This window comes from Plectropomus leopardus, chromosome 21 (assembly GCF_008729295.1).
Source record: "Plectropomus leopardus isolate mb chromosome 21, YSFRI_Pleo_2.0, whole genome shotgun sequence".
Lineage (NCBI taxonomy): Eukaryota > Metazoa > Chordata > Actinopteri > Perciformes > Serranidae > Plectropomus > Plectropomus leopardus.
The window spans coordinates 3,413,833-3,430,932 of NC_056483.1; the positions used below are offsets into that span (position 1 = coordinate 3,413,833).

The following is a 17,100-nucleotide window of genomic DNA, read 5'->3' on the forward strand; positions in this document are numbered from 1 at the left end:
ATGATGCCCGCAGAGAGAATTACAGCAGTAGAAATAAGCACCAGCACCAGTAAACACGAATATAAAATATAAAATGAAATCCAGTAAGAACAAACAATTGGCACAGTATGTAAATATTAAGATCTCTAAAAAATATGTAAATAAATATGCTCAGTATGTAGGTGTCTTAACATAAATGTATCTATATACAAAACAAATCTATATACATTATAATAAGGGTAATGTGCCAAGTGTGTAAAGTGTGTAAATGCAACTTTAAAACTGCACATATGCTACAATGCAATGTGCCAACTAGCAAGATAAAAATAAAGAACAATACACATGAACCTGACTGTATCTCAAAACATATTCAACTATTTAAGTGACACAAACATTATCATGAATTTTGGATGCTACAGAAATAACTGACAATGACATTTCTTCTTGTTTTATAAATCCTTTGTAGCTAAGTCTGCCATGTGTTCACATGTCAGCTTTTCAACAGAAAACTATTTGAGGTAATTAGCTATCTCCAGTTTTATTTTATTTTCACTGTGATAGTCCACATTTATGCTGCTGACCTTATCACCAATGAATAACGCACTGCCTATTTAACAATGTGTGTAATGACTGAATTAACACAGGAATAACTGCTGGATAAAAGCTAACGCTACCCATGTGACCTAGCAGAGCCAGTCAATGTAACCTGAATCACATATGACTTCTACTTATACAGTTGTTAGTAAATGTTGCTAACTCTAACATAAATCTAACAAGGGGAGATCAACTCTGTAACAAAAACTAACTCCGATAACGGATATTAACTGAAGGTAATTGCAACATTAGACATCTAGCTAGCCAAGTGTTGCTAACGTTAGCATTGTTAGCGTATTTACAATCTAATTATGGTAGCTATAGCCTCGCGATAAAAAGAAAAGAAAAACAACCAACGTTGTCTACATAAAAGAATCATACCAGGTCTGCGTATACTTTAAAATGTCCCAAAATGCAGTCGTTTCATTGACTTACCTGTGAGCATGCCTCAGGATCACTGATGAACGGAGTTTGTGCCCTGATACTCATACATGACCCACGTGACTTCCGCACTCTAACAGCCAATCGGAAAAGATGGTAAACGAACCTAAATTCAGGGCTACTGCTGCGACTGGGCCCGCCCTGTCACTGTCAAAAATACGCCCACTGACTGTCAAAAAGAAAAAAAAAACAGTCGCGAGCGAGCAGGAGAGCGCTGACAGCATGGATGTCTGCGCGCGCTCAGAACATGCACGTTTCCCCTCAGGCCGCATTATTGGTCTCGCGAGCAGAGATATTCTGCGCGCAAATATGATTCTATACGTTCGGCTCATATTTGCGCGCAAGGATCTCTTTTGTGCGCGTGCGCAATCTTAAATCTGTGGGCGCAGATCTCCTTTTTGCTCGCGCGCGAAGTTGATTCTGTGCGCATAGATCTCATTTTCGCGCGCGCCCCCTTTTTAAGAGTATGTGTTAAAGGCTTCATTTTAATACGGGGTTTCATTAAGAACCCTTTACATGCAAAGAACCCCTTACAAAGAAAAAAATTCTTTCAAGAAACATTGACAGCATGAAGGCGTAAAGAAAGAAAGAAAGAAAGAAAGAAAGAAAGATACAAATGAAAGTCTCAAATGGTATTTTAAATGTAAATGCATCTGGAATCCCCCTCAGTCAATTCATTCTACTTTTGTTCTGTCATAATTGATATCTTTACCCTCAATTTATGCCATAAAAGTCATACAATGCCACATGATCTGCCTATTTTTTTTGTCTTCTTCTTTTGTCAGTACTCTGTACTTAAATTTTTTAAAACGGTCCTGTTTCAGTCTTAAACTGTAGATTGTTGTGGGATGCGCTGGATCACCCCGGCATTTTGTAGCCTCATGGAGTCCAAGGCTGCTGGACATGGTTCTTGACTGGTGGGAGAGAGATCAATGGGTGATGTAGTCAATAACTATTTTTAGAGCCCCCCTGGTTGGGCCCTAGATGAAACACTCAGAACAAAAATTTCTTGGTAAGAATCCACTAAATGGGCTCTTATTAGAGCCCTTAGAAGGTGGAAAGGTTCTGAATAGAAATCTCAAGATCTTTTCTACCAAATTAGCTCCATTTGGGATTATTGGAACCTTGGTGCTATCTAGCAAACTAGTTTGTGATTTTTCACTAGAAATTTCACTATTGTAATCAAGAATGAGTCATCAACAGAATTTTTGCTCAGTGCATAACAGAAGTTAACATTATTAGCAAGCTGGCAGATCGCATGGCTTATGTGCAAGCTTTTGCTCTATTATTACAGATATTTGTTTTTATCCATCAAACAAGCACAGACCAACAAGACTTTTATATGCAAAACTCCATCCTTTCTTTCCAGCCTGCAGAATATTTCATGGCCACTGATGTCGTCATGGTTCACATTTGACATAATTTAAAACCTGACGTTTTGGGAACCAACTTTTTGGGTTCCAAACCAACTTGTTTCTGGTTAAAAATGCTCAAAATGTTCAAAATTAGGTCTGACACCATAGAAGGCTAATCTGTTTTAGGAGGTTCTGGGTAAAAACCTGTCCCAAATGGTTCAAGGTACAACCCTTCATGTCGGGTTCTTGAAGCATCAGAAAGGGTCAACAAGGAACCAAAGAGGGCTCTCCTATGGGGAAAAGCCAAAAACCCCTATATTGTTCTAGTTACCTTAATTTCTAAGAGCGTATTTCCCCTAAAAAGGTGGCAGAAAATATAAAGTTGCCCACTCTGCTCTATCAGCAATATAGTACACTAACTCCTGCCTGACCTGTTTGCTATATTTCGACTCTCTCAGTCTATCGCTCTCTTAAACCTACACACAAAACACACAGAGTACCAAATGCTGAGGTCATAAATCACATTAACAGCTTTTAATCCCAGTGCAGCACATCAACCAAAATAGAAACAGATTACCTAGAAATGAATCAGTTTCTCACCGGGCACAGCAACACAGTTCACCATATGACTTTAGTTTTGGGGTCGTCATCATTTGTGTGTGAGCTTGTATGTGTACCCTTTTCAGCAAGAACCTCACTTCAGCTCATTTCAGACTTGCAGCCGAGCAGGGTTCCCTTGAGACCCTCTGCGAGCAGATGTGTGTATTTACAATCATGTTGCAATCACACACACTGTTGTTCAACAGACAGAGAGAAAATAATGTTTGATAAAAGCAGTCTACGTCCTTCATCTCTTCTGTGACACACAAACACAAACTCTGTCAACACGCAGTGAGTTATTAAGAAATTATGCAAATAAAAACTCACTGAGGGAACTTTGTGACAACATAAAGCACGGCTGTGACAATTGGACTTCATTAATAAGTCTGCGGCAACGACGCAGACGGCATTCAAACAGTTCGACTTATTGTTACGCCGTGCCACAAGCTACATTTATAGCAACTTTTGCAATTAAAATTTCATTAATGCTGTTTATCTGTGGGACTGGGTGCTGGCTTCGGGGAATTAACAGACATCAACTACCAATTAGCATTTTCATTAACTGTGCACGCTTGGTGGAATTACTTGATATGCAGCATCATTTGACAAACACCCTCAGTACAGACGCCCATGTACATTTGTTTTCTAATGCAATTCTTCTGAGGCAATTGTGCCTGTAGTATCTTTTCACTGCTGGACACTGCTAAACTAATTATAACACCACACATCTCTACGCCAAGTGACATGAGACGAAACAGACTTAATGGTTGCATTTAGTCCAGTTAGTGTGTGTCTGCCTGGTGTGTCCACCTGCACCCTGCTGGCAGAGCTCAGTGGGGAATGATTGGATCACACTGTCTGACAATGAACAGAGCAGCACAGCATTATGCTGCATTTGCAAATGGTGGGGGGAAAAAAAATAAAATAAAAATGATTTCCCGCATGGCTGGTTCTGCCGCTGCTTGCTGACTTCACCAGCGGCAGCTTAAAAAGCTTTCCATGTGGAGTGGAACCGGCGGGCTGTCGGATCCGCTTGGCTGGGGACGCCCAGTCACCTTGGCTAGTCAAGGAGAAAGTAGTTAAGTTTCTAGAAGCATCCTGATATGTGCTTGATAACAAAAAAAGTGAGGGAACAAAGTGAGAGACAAAGTGAACTACTTTTCTTGTTTTTTTTTCTCCGAAGTAATGACATTGTGTCTGTTTCTTTCTCTAGCCGCCTTATTGTGATGATTACCAAGGTGAGCTGTCTGAGGCTCATCTCCTCTCTCCATGTCCTGCTGTGCAGACTTCATTATTCGCTGAGTAAAGGACATAATTAATGCATGAGATACCATGAGTCAAGTGGCCAAAAGGAAATAATGAGCGCAGACAGGCACATTGAACTGAGTGAGAAAAATCAAACACTGCTGCTGGCATTTAGTCCATTTCTTGATATTAGTAGGAATACTAAAAAAATACAGCGAGGATGGGAGCCATGTGGTGGTATCAAAGCACTAGAACATGGACAAAGTTGTTAAGTTCCTGTGTTAAAAGTGACCACTTGTTTCCAACAGAGGGCAGCAGTGTCACACGCTTCAACTATAAAGTTGAGCAACACTATAGCACAGAAAGAAATGCAGCTTTTTGTTCTCAGTTTTTAATCCCTAATGCAGATGTTTAAGACACTCATTCTGTTTTTAAAATCTAACTACTTCTCTCTTTTCCTGTAGTGAACCTCCCGATAATCAAACAACTGCATCGATCCTACAGTCATCTCTACCACAAGACAAAACTAAGGTCAGTCACAGTCTAATGTCAATGGACAAATCATCACTCCAGTCACAGCTTCCCTCTACAGCTGGTGACATCGGTGCCCCCACCTACATATCCCAGCCAGGACCCTCCAAACTAAATATTATTACACCCCAGCTGTTGAATTTTTTTTTCCAGACACAAGTAAAATTATTGATGTATTATGTATTATTAGTAATCATACTACTACTTTTATTATTGTTATAATTATTGTTGTATCATTGTCAGTCTTATTTGATTAAAATCATTACAAATATTGCTATTTAATTTATTTTTCCCAAATTGTTTATATTGCATTATTACTATATGTACTATTGTTATTATTATTTGGATTACTATTTGTATTATTTATAATTATCATTATGATTAATAGTGCTTTTTTATATATTATTTTATATTATTTTTCCAAAATATTATTGCATTATTACTATACCTACTGTTGTTTTTGTGGAAAAAAAATTAGTTTTTAAAAAAAATAATTTTCCCCCTTGCACACAAATACAATCAAATAAATAAACATAGGTGCCATATTTGACAGATTTCCCAAATTTTACTCATTTTGAAAGACATTACTATGTGAATTTTTTGACTATAATTTCAGTTTTTATTTTTCACCTTCTTTTCTTTCCTGGTTTTAGTGATTTATACACATGTATTATGAAAATTCAAATTGTTTTCTTTTTGTGTGCTTTGATGATTTTTCCACACTCATACCATTGTTGTACCTGTGAATCCACCTCTGTGTTGCACTGTCTGCACCATTAAAAAAAACCCAAAACTTTATAGCATGCCAAAATCCTCTGATCTATGAGATAAAAAAAGTCACTGGTTTGCTTGAGTTGAAATTTCGACAGCAAAGGCACACCCTCCTCCCGGCTCAGTGACAAGCAGCTCAGTTAGATGACACGGCATTCTAGTTTTCCACCCTACACGCCAAAACATGTCAGTTACACAGCTGTTACTATAAATACAAAACAGTTACCACCGCGCTGACTGAGGTGACAGTGCAGGTGATAATTGAGCAGGAATAGAGAAGCACATGACAGAGTGAGGTGAGATTTTGCTCTGCAGCTTCAGAGTCTCGTCTACACTTTGTGGCTCGCTCCAAAGATGAGAATGATAACAGTTTTTTTTTTCAGGTCTATAAAAAGCAAAAAGAGGAGGAGGACAAAAAAGAATTTGAGGATGTAGCCCATATATTTTAATTATTTAAAATATAAGAGGCAGTTTCATTGAAATAGAACTATCCTTTTCAATATCACACACACCTTAAACCTGATACAGATTATTTAATTTTACACTTAAGAAAAGCGATTACAATTGGTATTTCAAGTGCACACGTACAACCTTTTAAAATGTTCTGCAGTGTTGCATTTTTTTCTGAAAGGAATGGATGTATATTTTAACACTATATAATATTTTATATTTTATTTTTTGGTCTCCCTTTCTGGTGCTAAGCACTTGTGCCTTAAAGAGGCATTTTATCGATTTTACACATAAAGTTCAGTTCACTCCTCACAAGGAGTTTTACTCTATCTTTTAAAAACAGTATAAAATATTCTGTGGCCGCATTAAAGTCCATGGTTTGTTGGACCCATCTACCACCTATTCTGCTCCTATATCCTGCCACATTTCATGCGATGCGACAGGTTTCGTCCAGCCATGTTCTCAAGTGATGCAGCAGGTACCATCTGTCAGCATGTAATAACAGCGCGACCGGTTCTGTCTGGCTGTGTTCTCATCTGACGCTGTCGCCCTCTTTCACCAAAAGCACTGTCAAAGCAGCTGTATTTTACAACTATGGCTGCACATATTTAAATATATTTAAATACAAACTACATGGACTATGACTAAATAAAATGGGTTTTACATACATTGGAGGATGTTCTTTTGCTATTTTTCGGCCATATTTTTAAGCCTACATAGTTGCCATTGTACTGCACAGCTTTTAGCCTGCAGGCTGCAATAATAAAAAAGCACTTTGATTACCCTTTCTTTAACATATTTCTGTATCATGACATGGTAGAATATTATCATTGCCTTACATAATCAAGTAATGTTTTGTGTTCTAATGTGCAACTGAAAAAAAACTACAATGTCACATCTGTATAGCAACAAGTTGTGCTTTAGTAAATCAGTAAAGTCTGATAAAGTCTGCACCAAAAGCAAACTCTGTAGAAGTCTGCAGAAAATCCTCTTCAGGCCCCTTAAGGACTGGGTGAAATGTGGATTTAGAAGGCTCTACTCGCAGACTTTCTGGGAACGCGCCCACAAAGTCTACAAATTTGCAAGTGCGGTGAAGCCCAGACATTTGGATTCAGCATTATAGTTTGAGAAGTAAAAAAAAAGAATTGATTTTAAATTCATTATAAGTGGGAGAACAACCAGTAACTACAATTCTGCATCTTACTATGACAATATCAGCAAAAAGATGCAGAATCTTGCAAAAGAAAAAAATCCATTAGTGTCTTTGGAGCAGACTGACCAATACTGACTTTCCAAAAACTGATTTTTCTGTGGCAGCCTCCAGGCGATGCATCTTCGATGCACTAAAAAAAAAGTTCCACAAAACTATTTCCAACTGAGTGTCTCACATCAGTCTCAGCTTGTATTCACACCAAACTAAAAACCAACACTTTTACTCCCTTTATTAATCTTCCCCTTTCCAGCGCACAAGTGTTGATTATGTGGTAACTCTATGCCCCGCAGGCTCAGCCACAAACAGAGCGATAAACAGACACAACGCTATGAACCAGCCTCTCGATGCAAACAGTCATCTAGCCAAACATCTATGGGGCAAACATGACTCAAATCAAAGCGACGCCGGGTTTTTATCTCGGCGCACCAGAGCCCAATAAACAGCTGTTTCCTCGGGCTGCGTCACACTGCAGGATGTGTCAGTATCAGCACAGCCTCAATAATCAGACAGCCGACAGATGACAGAACACTTGAGACTCTCCTCAGGCGTTTTGGACTATTACACACAGCCGACGGGGTTCTTGGCTGTGTCTCTTTAATTTTTTTTTTCTTTCTGTCTCTCCTGCATGTGCACTACAAACACACACACATTCATGGATTAAGACAGCAGTGCAGGCAAGAGGATATTCAAGCCTGGGAGATTATTTGCCAACCTTTCACCCCTCAGCATCAAATCTGCCGCGCAGCGACAGCCAGAGCTTAAGACCTCATTTCTCCTCTGCAGCAGTCTGAGCCTCAGCTTGACCTTGGCCAGAACCGAGTCTGAGTCATTAGCATGGAAAATCTTCCGCCTTGCAGTCTCGCTGATGAATGTAAACATTACACAACCTGGCGCGGCTTCTGAGCTCCCCTGCAGCTGCTGGCATCACCACTGGGCCAACGCCAAATCTATTTACAGGCTTATAGACATTTTTTTTTACCCAAAAAGGATTTATCTTTAATAGGAATGAAAAGGACTTTTAGCATATTAGCAAAAATAAATAAATAAAACCAGATAAAAATAAATCAGATCATCATCATCGGCTACTTGGAAAGCATTTTGGCAAACTGTTGTGGAACTCCAGAGCATCGTGCATCTCATTCTGAAATTTTTCACACACCCTCTCTTTAGAAAGGGATTTCAGAAAGATTTAGGGACCTGGCTGCAGGGATTTTCTCCCATTCAAGATTAATTTTTGGTGAGGTCGACCACTCATATGGTCAGGCTCACGGTGTTCTTATTCATCTGTGAGGTACAGGTCAGGGCTGTGTGGTGCAGATCAAGCAAAAGGAATCCTAATAAAAGTGGCTTTGTGCACGGGGACAATGTCATGTTGAAACAGGAAATGATGTAGCATTACGATTTCTCTTAATTGTAATTAAAGGCTAGGCCCAAAAATCATTTCTTTCCAGATTTATCTTCTTTTTTTAAGCAGAAAAATCAAAATGAGACACAATACCTCTTATACTAAAGAGCCCTGATCAAGAAGGGCAGCAAAATTAAATCAATTACAAGTACAAAACAGATAGAATCACAAAAATCATATCAAAACACAACAGCGGGCACAAAACATACAAGAATTAGGGGTCAAAAGGAATCATGGCGAATAATGGCAATTGTTAAAGGCAATAACCTTTTCTATAAAAACTTAATTTATTATACTTTTAAACATGTCAGTAGGGTAACATTCCCAAGTTTAGTATGCCTTGCAGCTCATTCGAAGCTTGCAGGGCGTGAAAGGAAAAGGCAGCTCTGTTAGAGTGGTTAGGAACATGAGGAGAACATTCTTTGGTGACCTTGTGTTATAGCTACTGGAGTACTATGTCTGTAAACTGGATATGTACTGCAGTTATATACCCAGGAAAGCTTTTGCAACAAAAGTTAGCATATAAGTTTTTCTCCCTAAAAAATACCACGAAAACATCACCTGACAACCAGAATGTCCACTTACTTTTGGCCATGTAGTCTATCTATGTAGCTTTTAAACTACCAATCAAAGTCAAGTATGTTTAATAGGGGAAATGTTATGCTGTAATCAAGTCATTCTTTTGGGGGCATTTCTACCCCGTTCTGTTGTTCTTTCATTGAGATATACACTACTTCTGATTCTTAATAATCCTAAAAAACACTTGACTTCAGTTTACCCTCATTATTTTCACTCAAGAGGTTTATCAACAGTCCTGTGTAACCTGATGTGCAATTCCTGTTAAAGATTCTGAATCAGTTTCACCATTATTTGGTCTGCCCCTTTTAATAGTGGCACGGACAAAATAATATGAAAAGCTGTCAGTATAACCACAAACAAGTCAACTGCACCACAAACGAAAGCCCCCAGAATGACCAGAGTTGAAACAACAAAATATGGACAGAAATAAACAAAATGCAATTCTGTTGTTGCACAATTCACTTTTATCTCCACATGATGACGCTGATTCTCTCTCTCTCTCTGCTATATCTCTCAGAAAAAAAGATTTATCCGGCAATAAATAATGAGTGTAAATTACCAGGCCTTCAGCAGCGCATAAATACAAGTTGGGTGGGGTGGGGGGTCAGACACTGCAATAACGCTCTGATTAATGTTTAAATGGCTGAGAATTGATATTGTTCTTGAAGGATGGACGTGGTTTCAAATGTCAGTCTGGCTAATGCAGAGATAAGAGGAGCCATGGATTGATGAAATTAGACGAAACAGAGCAGAAGAGGAAACAGCCACACAGCTCTTATCCTGGTGCACTGGTGACCCCAGATAACCTCCGTGTCACAGCTTCTAAATCCCCAGAGGCCTCCAAGGTGGCAGCCACTCACATTACCAAACAGATATGTATTGTTTTATAGTGTAACTCGAGGATTACAAGCTTGCTGTATATCACAGGCTGTCTCTATTTCTGCTATCTCTATATCTATGTGCCCGCCGCTCCCCATCTCCCCCTCACTCTGTTATTAAAACGCAGTTCCACTGGAGCAGCGAGTGCACCCAGCGCAGCGGATATAAATTCATTAGGCGAATGCTAACACAGCCGCCGTCACGTTTTTCACTGCAAGGCACACAGGTGAGCTTTGATCGGTGGCGTTGACGCTCGGAGAGCACCATGACATCTGTATCAGAGTGTGTACAACATACGGCAGTACTGAATTAATGCAAATCAAGCGATGTAGAACATTCATTCATTTTCGTGGCTGTGTAAAGCAGGAGCAAATTGACAGTTTCCATTTTTAATTTACCTGCAAGAAATCAAGTGCTACACACCAAAAATACTAATGTGGATGCAGACGCTGGGGAGTCACACTGTCTCATGTCATTACTCGCTAATATATGGGTAGCTGCAGAGTGCTCAAATTAAAGTAATGGGATAGAGAGAGAAGATAGAGTGAAAAAAAGAGGTAAATATTTGACATGTTGGTCACAATGACTCAAGTCAGTGGTGCTGAACCTTTGCTCCCTCAAGAGCCTTTAAAATGAAGCACCATCTATCTGCGACCTCTTGTCACATGTTGCATATAGGACGATTGGTGAGTACTTTCCCCTTCAAAGCAGGATCCTCCTCTAATTGGAAGGTTGGCGGTTCAATCCCCGGCTCCTCCAGTCAACATGTTGATGTATTCTTGGGCAAAATACTGAACCCCTATTTACTCCCAATACTGCACTATCGGAGTTCGAGTGCTTATGAATGGTTTCTTAGCAGGTGGCACCTTGTTCGGTAGCCTCTGCCTTCAGTGAATTTGACATGTAGTGTAAAGGCACTTTAAGTGGTCGGAAGACTAGAAAAGCATTATATAAGGGCAGAGTGGAGAAAGTGTCTTTACTTCCTCCAGTTGTACAATAATGATGCCAAAATATCCAGAATATGAAGCCCAGTTATTAGGGGATGGAGCCACGGTGTCAAGGTCTCATCCATACATCCTACCAAACCAACTGCACCAACACTTAAAAGAAAACATCAGTGTGATAAAAGCCACCGATAATGACAGAGGCTATCTTTGGGAAAAATTAATTTGATGTGTACTTCGAGTTTTTAATTTTTGCCGACATTCAATCTACTCATATGGAGAGTTTATGACCCATACTGCAGCCATCCACCAGGGGGCGACCAAGATGTTTAAGCTTGACTTATGGGGAGCTATATTACCATCCATCTTTATATACTTTATATTTTTTTTCTGTCTTACCTTCATACAGCCAATCGCTGAGCCCATTAAAGATGACGCCCTCCTTGCCGGTAGACACCAGACGAATGGAGCGATTATCCACCCTGGAGCGATAGTAGATGTTGTTCTCAAAAATGAAGATCTACAAGAGCCGGAGAGAGGAAATACATTTATTCACATTTTAGAAAACAATAGACAAACTATATTTAAACTGGAAAACCCATAATAAGAGTGTCTTTTTCAAGCAGCCTCTGTCATGTGAAACTGTTAGTAGAATAGAATCCCTTCCAGCTTTGCAGACGCTGATCTGTAGATATTTTTGACTTAAAACCCTCATACAAGGAGCTTCCGTATTGTGAATAAAATGTTACATTATCATTATCGACATGCACAAGAGGTAACCTGAGGACAGTGTGGTATTCATAATGATACATAACATTGCAGGTGGGACACCTGAGTGAGGCTGCTATCAAAGTTAAAATCAAGCCCGGGGGTTGAAACACATTAGCACTTTCACCTTTCACACACAGGAGAGTGCACTGGATGTTGGCAATATCACTTTGTTATTGTAAAGAAACCCAAGATTTTGACAAAAGTACAAAGAGGAAAAAAAAGCCTTTTCAACGTCTGATAAGACAGCAAACCTTGGGACCAAATTTTGACTTTGACGCTCTCCTCTTCAAGCCTGCAGGGCTTTCAAGATAACTGAAGGTCAACTCTTTCATTACAGAGAATAATAGATCATCAGCACCCACAGTGAGCGTGGTAGGGCGGGCGGCTCTTGGGGCTGGAATTTTAAAATGTTACAGCCTTAATGCCATGCTGAAATCAATCTCAGGCTATTACAGCAAAGGGTTTGCTCAGTATCTCAAGGATTACAGAATCTCTGGGCCTCGAGCTGGTATCATAGTATCAGTTTGTGAATGATTCTCCAAAATATATTCACTATGAGGAGTGTAAATGATGGGACGATGTTCTGCAGGAAATCCAATACTGTAGCTGCCTACGCGATCTGAATGTTGATTTTTTACTTCTTTCTACACTGAAAAAGATCAGCACTGCCATCTCCTACTCTTCCCATACATTGTGGTTCAGCAATGTGGCATTTAGTAAACACACTGAGAAACTACCCAGTGGGCTAAAAGTTTCTCTAGCCAACCTGAATCTCTTTAAAGGTAACACAGAATCTGTCACAATTAGTTTCTCTTGAGGAGGTGCTAGCTCGGGGCCCATGTGGTTTGGTGTCACTTTGGTGCAGATGGAGTCCCTGTATAGAAGCTAATCTAGGGCACAGCACAGTGAGAAGACCTGGCCCCGTTCTGTGAAGGAAGGTAGAAATCTGCCAGTGATGGCTTGGATCCACATCTACCCTCAGCGAGAAAATTTGGAGGAGCTTATACAAAGTTTGGGCAGGTGAGTCTGTGCAACTGAACCAACACAGTGATGCAATTCAGTATTTTTCAGGTGGTGCAGTTTAGGTAGGAAAATGTAAACTGAACAAATTAAATGGGGATAAAATGATTTAATCCCGATAGTAATAAAAGTCATGCTGCTGGGATGGTAATGCTAAAAAGTAAAATAAAAAAAATCCACTTAATTATAGATGTCTCTTTCTTGATGTAATGACATTATGTGACAGACCAGTTGACGGTTGCAGTGACATGCTTTGGCCACTAGGATTATGTCAAATTGGCTCCAAAGTCTGGTGCACATCCTTGGGGCCTGAGTTCATCATGTTTGAACTTCTGGCGGTAGCCGCCTGGCTTTAGCCAATCATTAGAAGGGGATGGGTACCACAGCAACATGAAGAAGACATCTGAATAACCTGCCTGGATACCTTGAGTGGTACAACATGGCTCTACAAAGTTATACGGACAACTGGAAGAAAAAAATGGGCCTGGAATATTAATTCCACCAAACTACTTCACCAAAAGGACTGGTAAATTGTCCAGATGTGTAGAAATATTTGACAATTTCAGTCAGTAAGGTTGTCTCATGCTGCAGGTGATTTGGACAATGTCTTACAGTTTGTCTCTTTTTCTCAGTCTTTTTCACACACAGACACACATTATCAGTCTCTCTATATTACAAATGTTAGGTTCTCTGGGGCTGAGTGTCCAAACTTTGTGTGAATGTGTGTCAGCCACATGTTGAAGATAAGCCACCTACATTTACGAAACATCTTTGTGCAGACCAATGCCCCTGTGAATATAAGATGCACCTTATCTACCATATTAACTTTTTAGCCTCATAAATATTTTGACATGTGGCTGGACAGCTGTGTTTGTGAGTGTACATATGGGATTGTATGTGTTCATGCTCTATGGGAAAGTACAGAAGATTTAATTAAGTGCATAAGGGATTTGGAAACAGGATAGCAGGTGGGCTGATTTATGTATATTAGATTCCTAAATACGACGACACATGCCCTGGCCTGCAGACTGCTTGTTTTAGCCGATGGACATTTCTCACTTTAACCTCCACCTCGTCGACAGAGGACATCTAAGCCCTCAGGGCAACCAGCTGCTGCTCAGTTTCACACTAACATAACTCGCCCATTGGAAGTAAAACCATTTCATGACTAATGGTGGGAAACTTGAGGCTATATCAATCTAGCGACTGTGTTAATTAATCCACTGACGAGATAACAGGTAATTAATAGCATTGTGCTGCAGGATGTTATCACTTACAGTCTGTCTGCCCTGCAAACCAACACACTGCAGCTCATTAATGCTCTGACAAGTTTGACTGCGTGATGATGGAGGCGGAAAATGACTCATCTTGGAAGAGTTGCAAAGGCCCATTGCATCTTGTGATTCAAACAACAGTGTTTAATTTGAAATGAGTTTACTGGGAAATCTGAGTGAATCATTGGGATAATTTACACCCTGAGGGACATAATAATAATACGTGCAAGCCATTTTCAAGATCAAACTCATACTTTACTTATACTTTACCATTGATTTAAGAAATCTGCTGCCCCTGAAATGATTGAGTCCTAATGCAAGGACTGGATCATTTTAAGTTTTGTCTTTCTAGACTGATTTTGTCATAATGGTCCAAAAAGGCCTGTCATCAAATTTTCTTCCAAAAAAAAAAAATGCAGTTGTCTTGTTAACAAACTCAAGGACACAACTTGAATTGTTTGCAGCAAAGTGGCAACCTCTAAAGGCTGAAAAATGATGCCAATGCAAAGTACCAAAAACTGCAGTTCATCCAATGGCCACTTGAGGCTGGCTCCAAAAGCAAATCAATCCTCATGGACCCCGATTTTAAAATACCAAACTTAACAACAGAAATTACAAAGCCTGTTTAATGTTAGAAAATACTAGCATTTGTATTATCACAGCTAACCATCTATTGTAAATTCACTGTGCCACCCTTGCTACCCTTCTGCCCTCTTGTCCAAATGTGGTCACCTCTGGCTCTAAAAAACAGAACAAGCAATGCCACACTCAAGGCCATTAAGTGGGAAATCACAAACCAGTGGATGCCGTCATACTGGCTATAACCATTATTTAGTATAGTGGACAATTGGTCAATGTAATGGAGCATTCAGGTTATCCTGGTCAGGTCGTACAGTCACAAAATATAAAGTAACCGTGTTCTGTACTGGGATCATCAATCTCCTGTAAAGTGCATCAATGAGAAAGCCACTGCAGGGTGTGAATAATGGAAGACAGGCGTAAACGCCACTGTTTGTTCTTATTAGCTGTGTGGACATTTTATTAATCAGAGGTTGTACTGCCCTGACACTCAGTCTGCCAGGTGTCAATTGTGTGTTTAAGCATAATGTAACAACTTTGACTGTAACCTCAGGTACAATGGAAATGGTCCCTTTATAGAACTGATGTTTACTCAGCCGTTTAAGGTTAATTTCCTTAAATATCTGACATTGTAATTTGACAAGGAGAACTTGATTGCACCATTAGTTTTGTTCTTTGTTAGACTTGACCCACCTTCATGGGCTGCACCCTTCAAAAGATTTGGCAAATTGGCATCTGCGTATAATTGCAAACTAGGTGACCTCAAAGCTGCTCTAATCAAATTTTTACTTTAACAATCAGGACAAATGACTACATGTATGAAAAGGTGTTGGTCATAGCGATGTATCCACAGAGACTCATCACCTGACTCTGCAGTTCCTCTCAGCTCTGCTGAGCGATTTAGCATCTTTCCGCTCAGATTTTATGGTCCACATATTTGCCACATCAACTTTAGGAGCTGATGATCTGTCAGTGTTGTGTTTACAGCTTGTTGTGCTGCCCTCCAAGTAGCCCAAAATTCAATTAATGCAGGTTTTAACATGGGAAACATTAGTACCTTTTATACCTTCTTCATAACTCATTCCAACTCCTCCCATTAGGGAGCCGCTATAAATTCCCCCAAAATCATTAATTCTTTATTCCATTAACTTTACAAACTGGCACTAAAGGAGACTGCATGTTAGCACTTTGCATATATTTTGCATGGTTACATTAACCATGCTGACAGAACAGACCGTGTTTTTAACTTTTTATCCATATTAACCCTTTGAAACCTGAGAAAATTTAATGGACTTCTTTCAAAAACTTTGGAGGACGGCAATAAGAAACAAAAAAGAAAAGACAAAAAAAAAAGTTAGAAAAAAGAGTTATAAAAGTACAAGAAAATAACAAAACAACAACCAAACAATAACAACAACAAAAGAAAAAGAAAGGAAAAAAATACTAGAAACCATCTAAAAAAAAAAAAATTATCTGAATCTACTAATTTCTTGCAATTTGTGGAACATTTGTTACCAAGTTTCTCATGGCCTGTTTTCCCATGATTTTGAAAGGCATCACACTAATTTTTGGGAATTCACAGGTTTAAATACTTGTGAAAGACATTTGAAAGCTCCACAAGAAAAGTGAATTTGCTTCAGTTTCCCAAGGATTAAATATGAGTTTCAATGGCTATGTGTTAAAAAATTAAGGTTGCTTGAATCTTTGAAACATGATTGCTCAGTAGGCTATCTGCCTATCCATGGGGATCATGGACATTGTATTTCTTACCAGTTGCTGGTCTTGGGGTCCCCAGCCTGCGTACTGCAGCTGAGCATTTCGCACCTCCGGAGGGTTTAAGTTCCACGTTGCCCTTGGGTGCACAGACAGAGAAAACAATGCTATCAGACAGAGGTGCAGACACATATACACCGTGACTGTCTGCTCCCAGCGCTGCTGCAGGAGAAGTACAAGTGTAGCACATCTCAGAACAAAGGTTTAAGTGTATCCATAAATACCCACGCTCTATAACAGTGTCACCTCTCCTCATTGGGAAAAGTGCTGCGCAGTGCAGGCTGCAGAATTAGAGGTGCCACTGCCTCTATGTCTTTGTCTGGAGCCGAGGATGAATGAGGTCATCTGCTGAGGTGGTTCTTTTTGTATGTTACCACTAGGTGGCAGCACACATATAGATTTGAGCATGAGAGCTGCTGACAGTGCTGTAATCACTGTGACCTGGAGTGGATGTGATTTAAAGGTAAATAAGTGAGCTGAAATGGCCCTAATATGTCGTAGCTGCTGATCAGCAGCAGATAATCAAGTGCTACAAGTTCTGGCCTTTGAAACTCATGACATTTTCTGTTGTTGATCACGAGAAAAATATTCTTTGTCATAATGAACATTTTTAGCTACACCTTTCTTATGTTTTTAACACACAGGAATGATGATCAAAGGGTTAAACTGCAACAAATACTTGTCATGCTTAATGTGT

General features: G+C 39.6%; 1 protein-coding gene across 1 annotated transcript in view; it reads right to left on the reverse strand.

The window, feature by feature from the left end:
* Positions 1-17,100, reverse strand: part of dpp6a (dipeptidyl-peptidase 6a) — a 114,445-nt gene that overhangs the window by 21,376 nt on the left and 75,969 nt on the right. Inside the window, exons 7-8 of the mRNA XM_042510414.1 lie at positions 16,401-16,482; positions 11,386-11,506 (exon numbers count right to left, since the gene is read on the reverse strand). Of these exons, the coding sequence (XP_042366348.1) occupies positions 11,386-11,506; positions 16,401-16,482 (203 nt within the window). The remainder of the gene's footprint in view (positions 1-11,385; positions 11,507-16,400; positions 16,483-17,100) is intronic.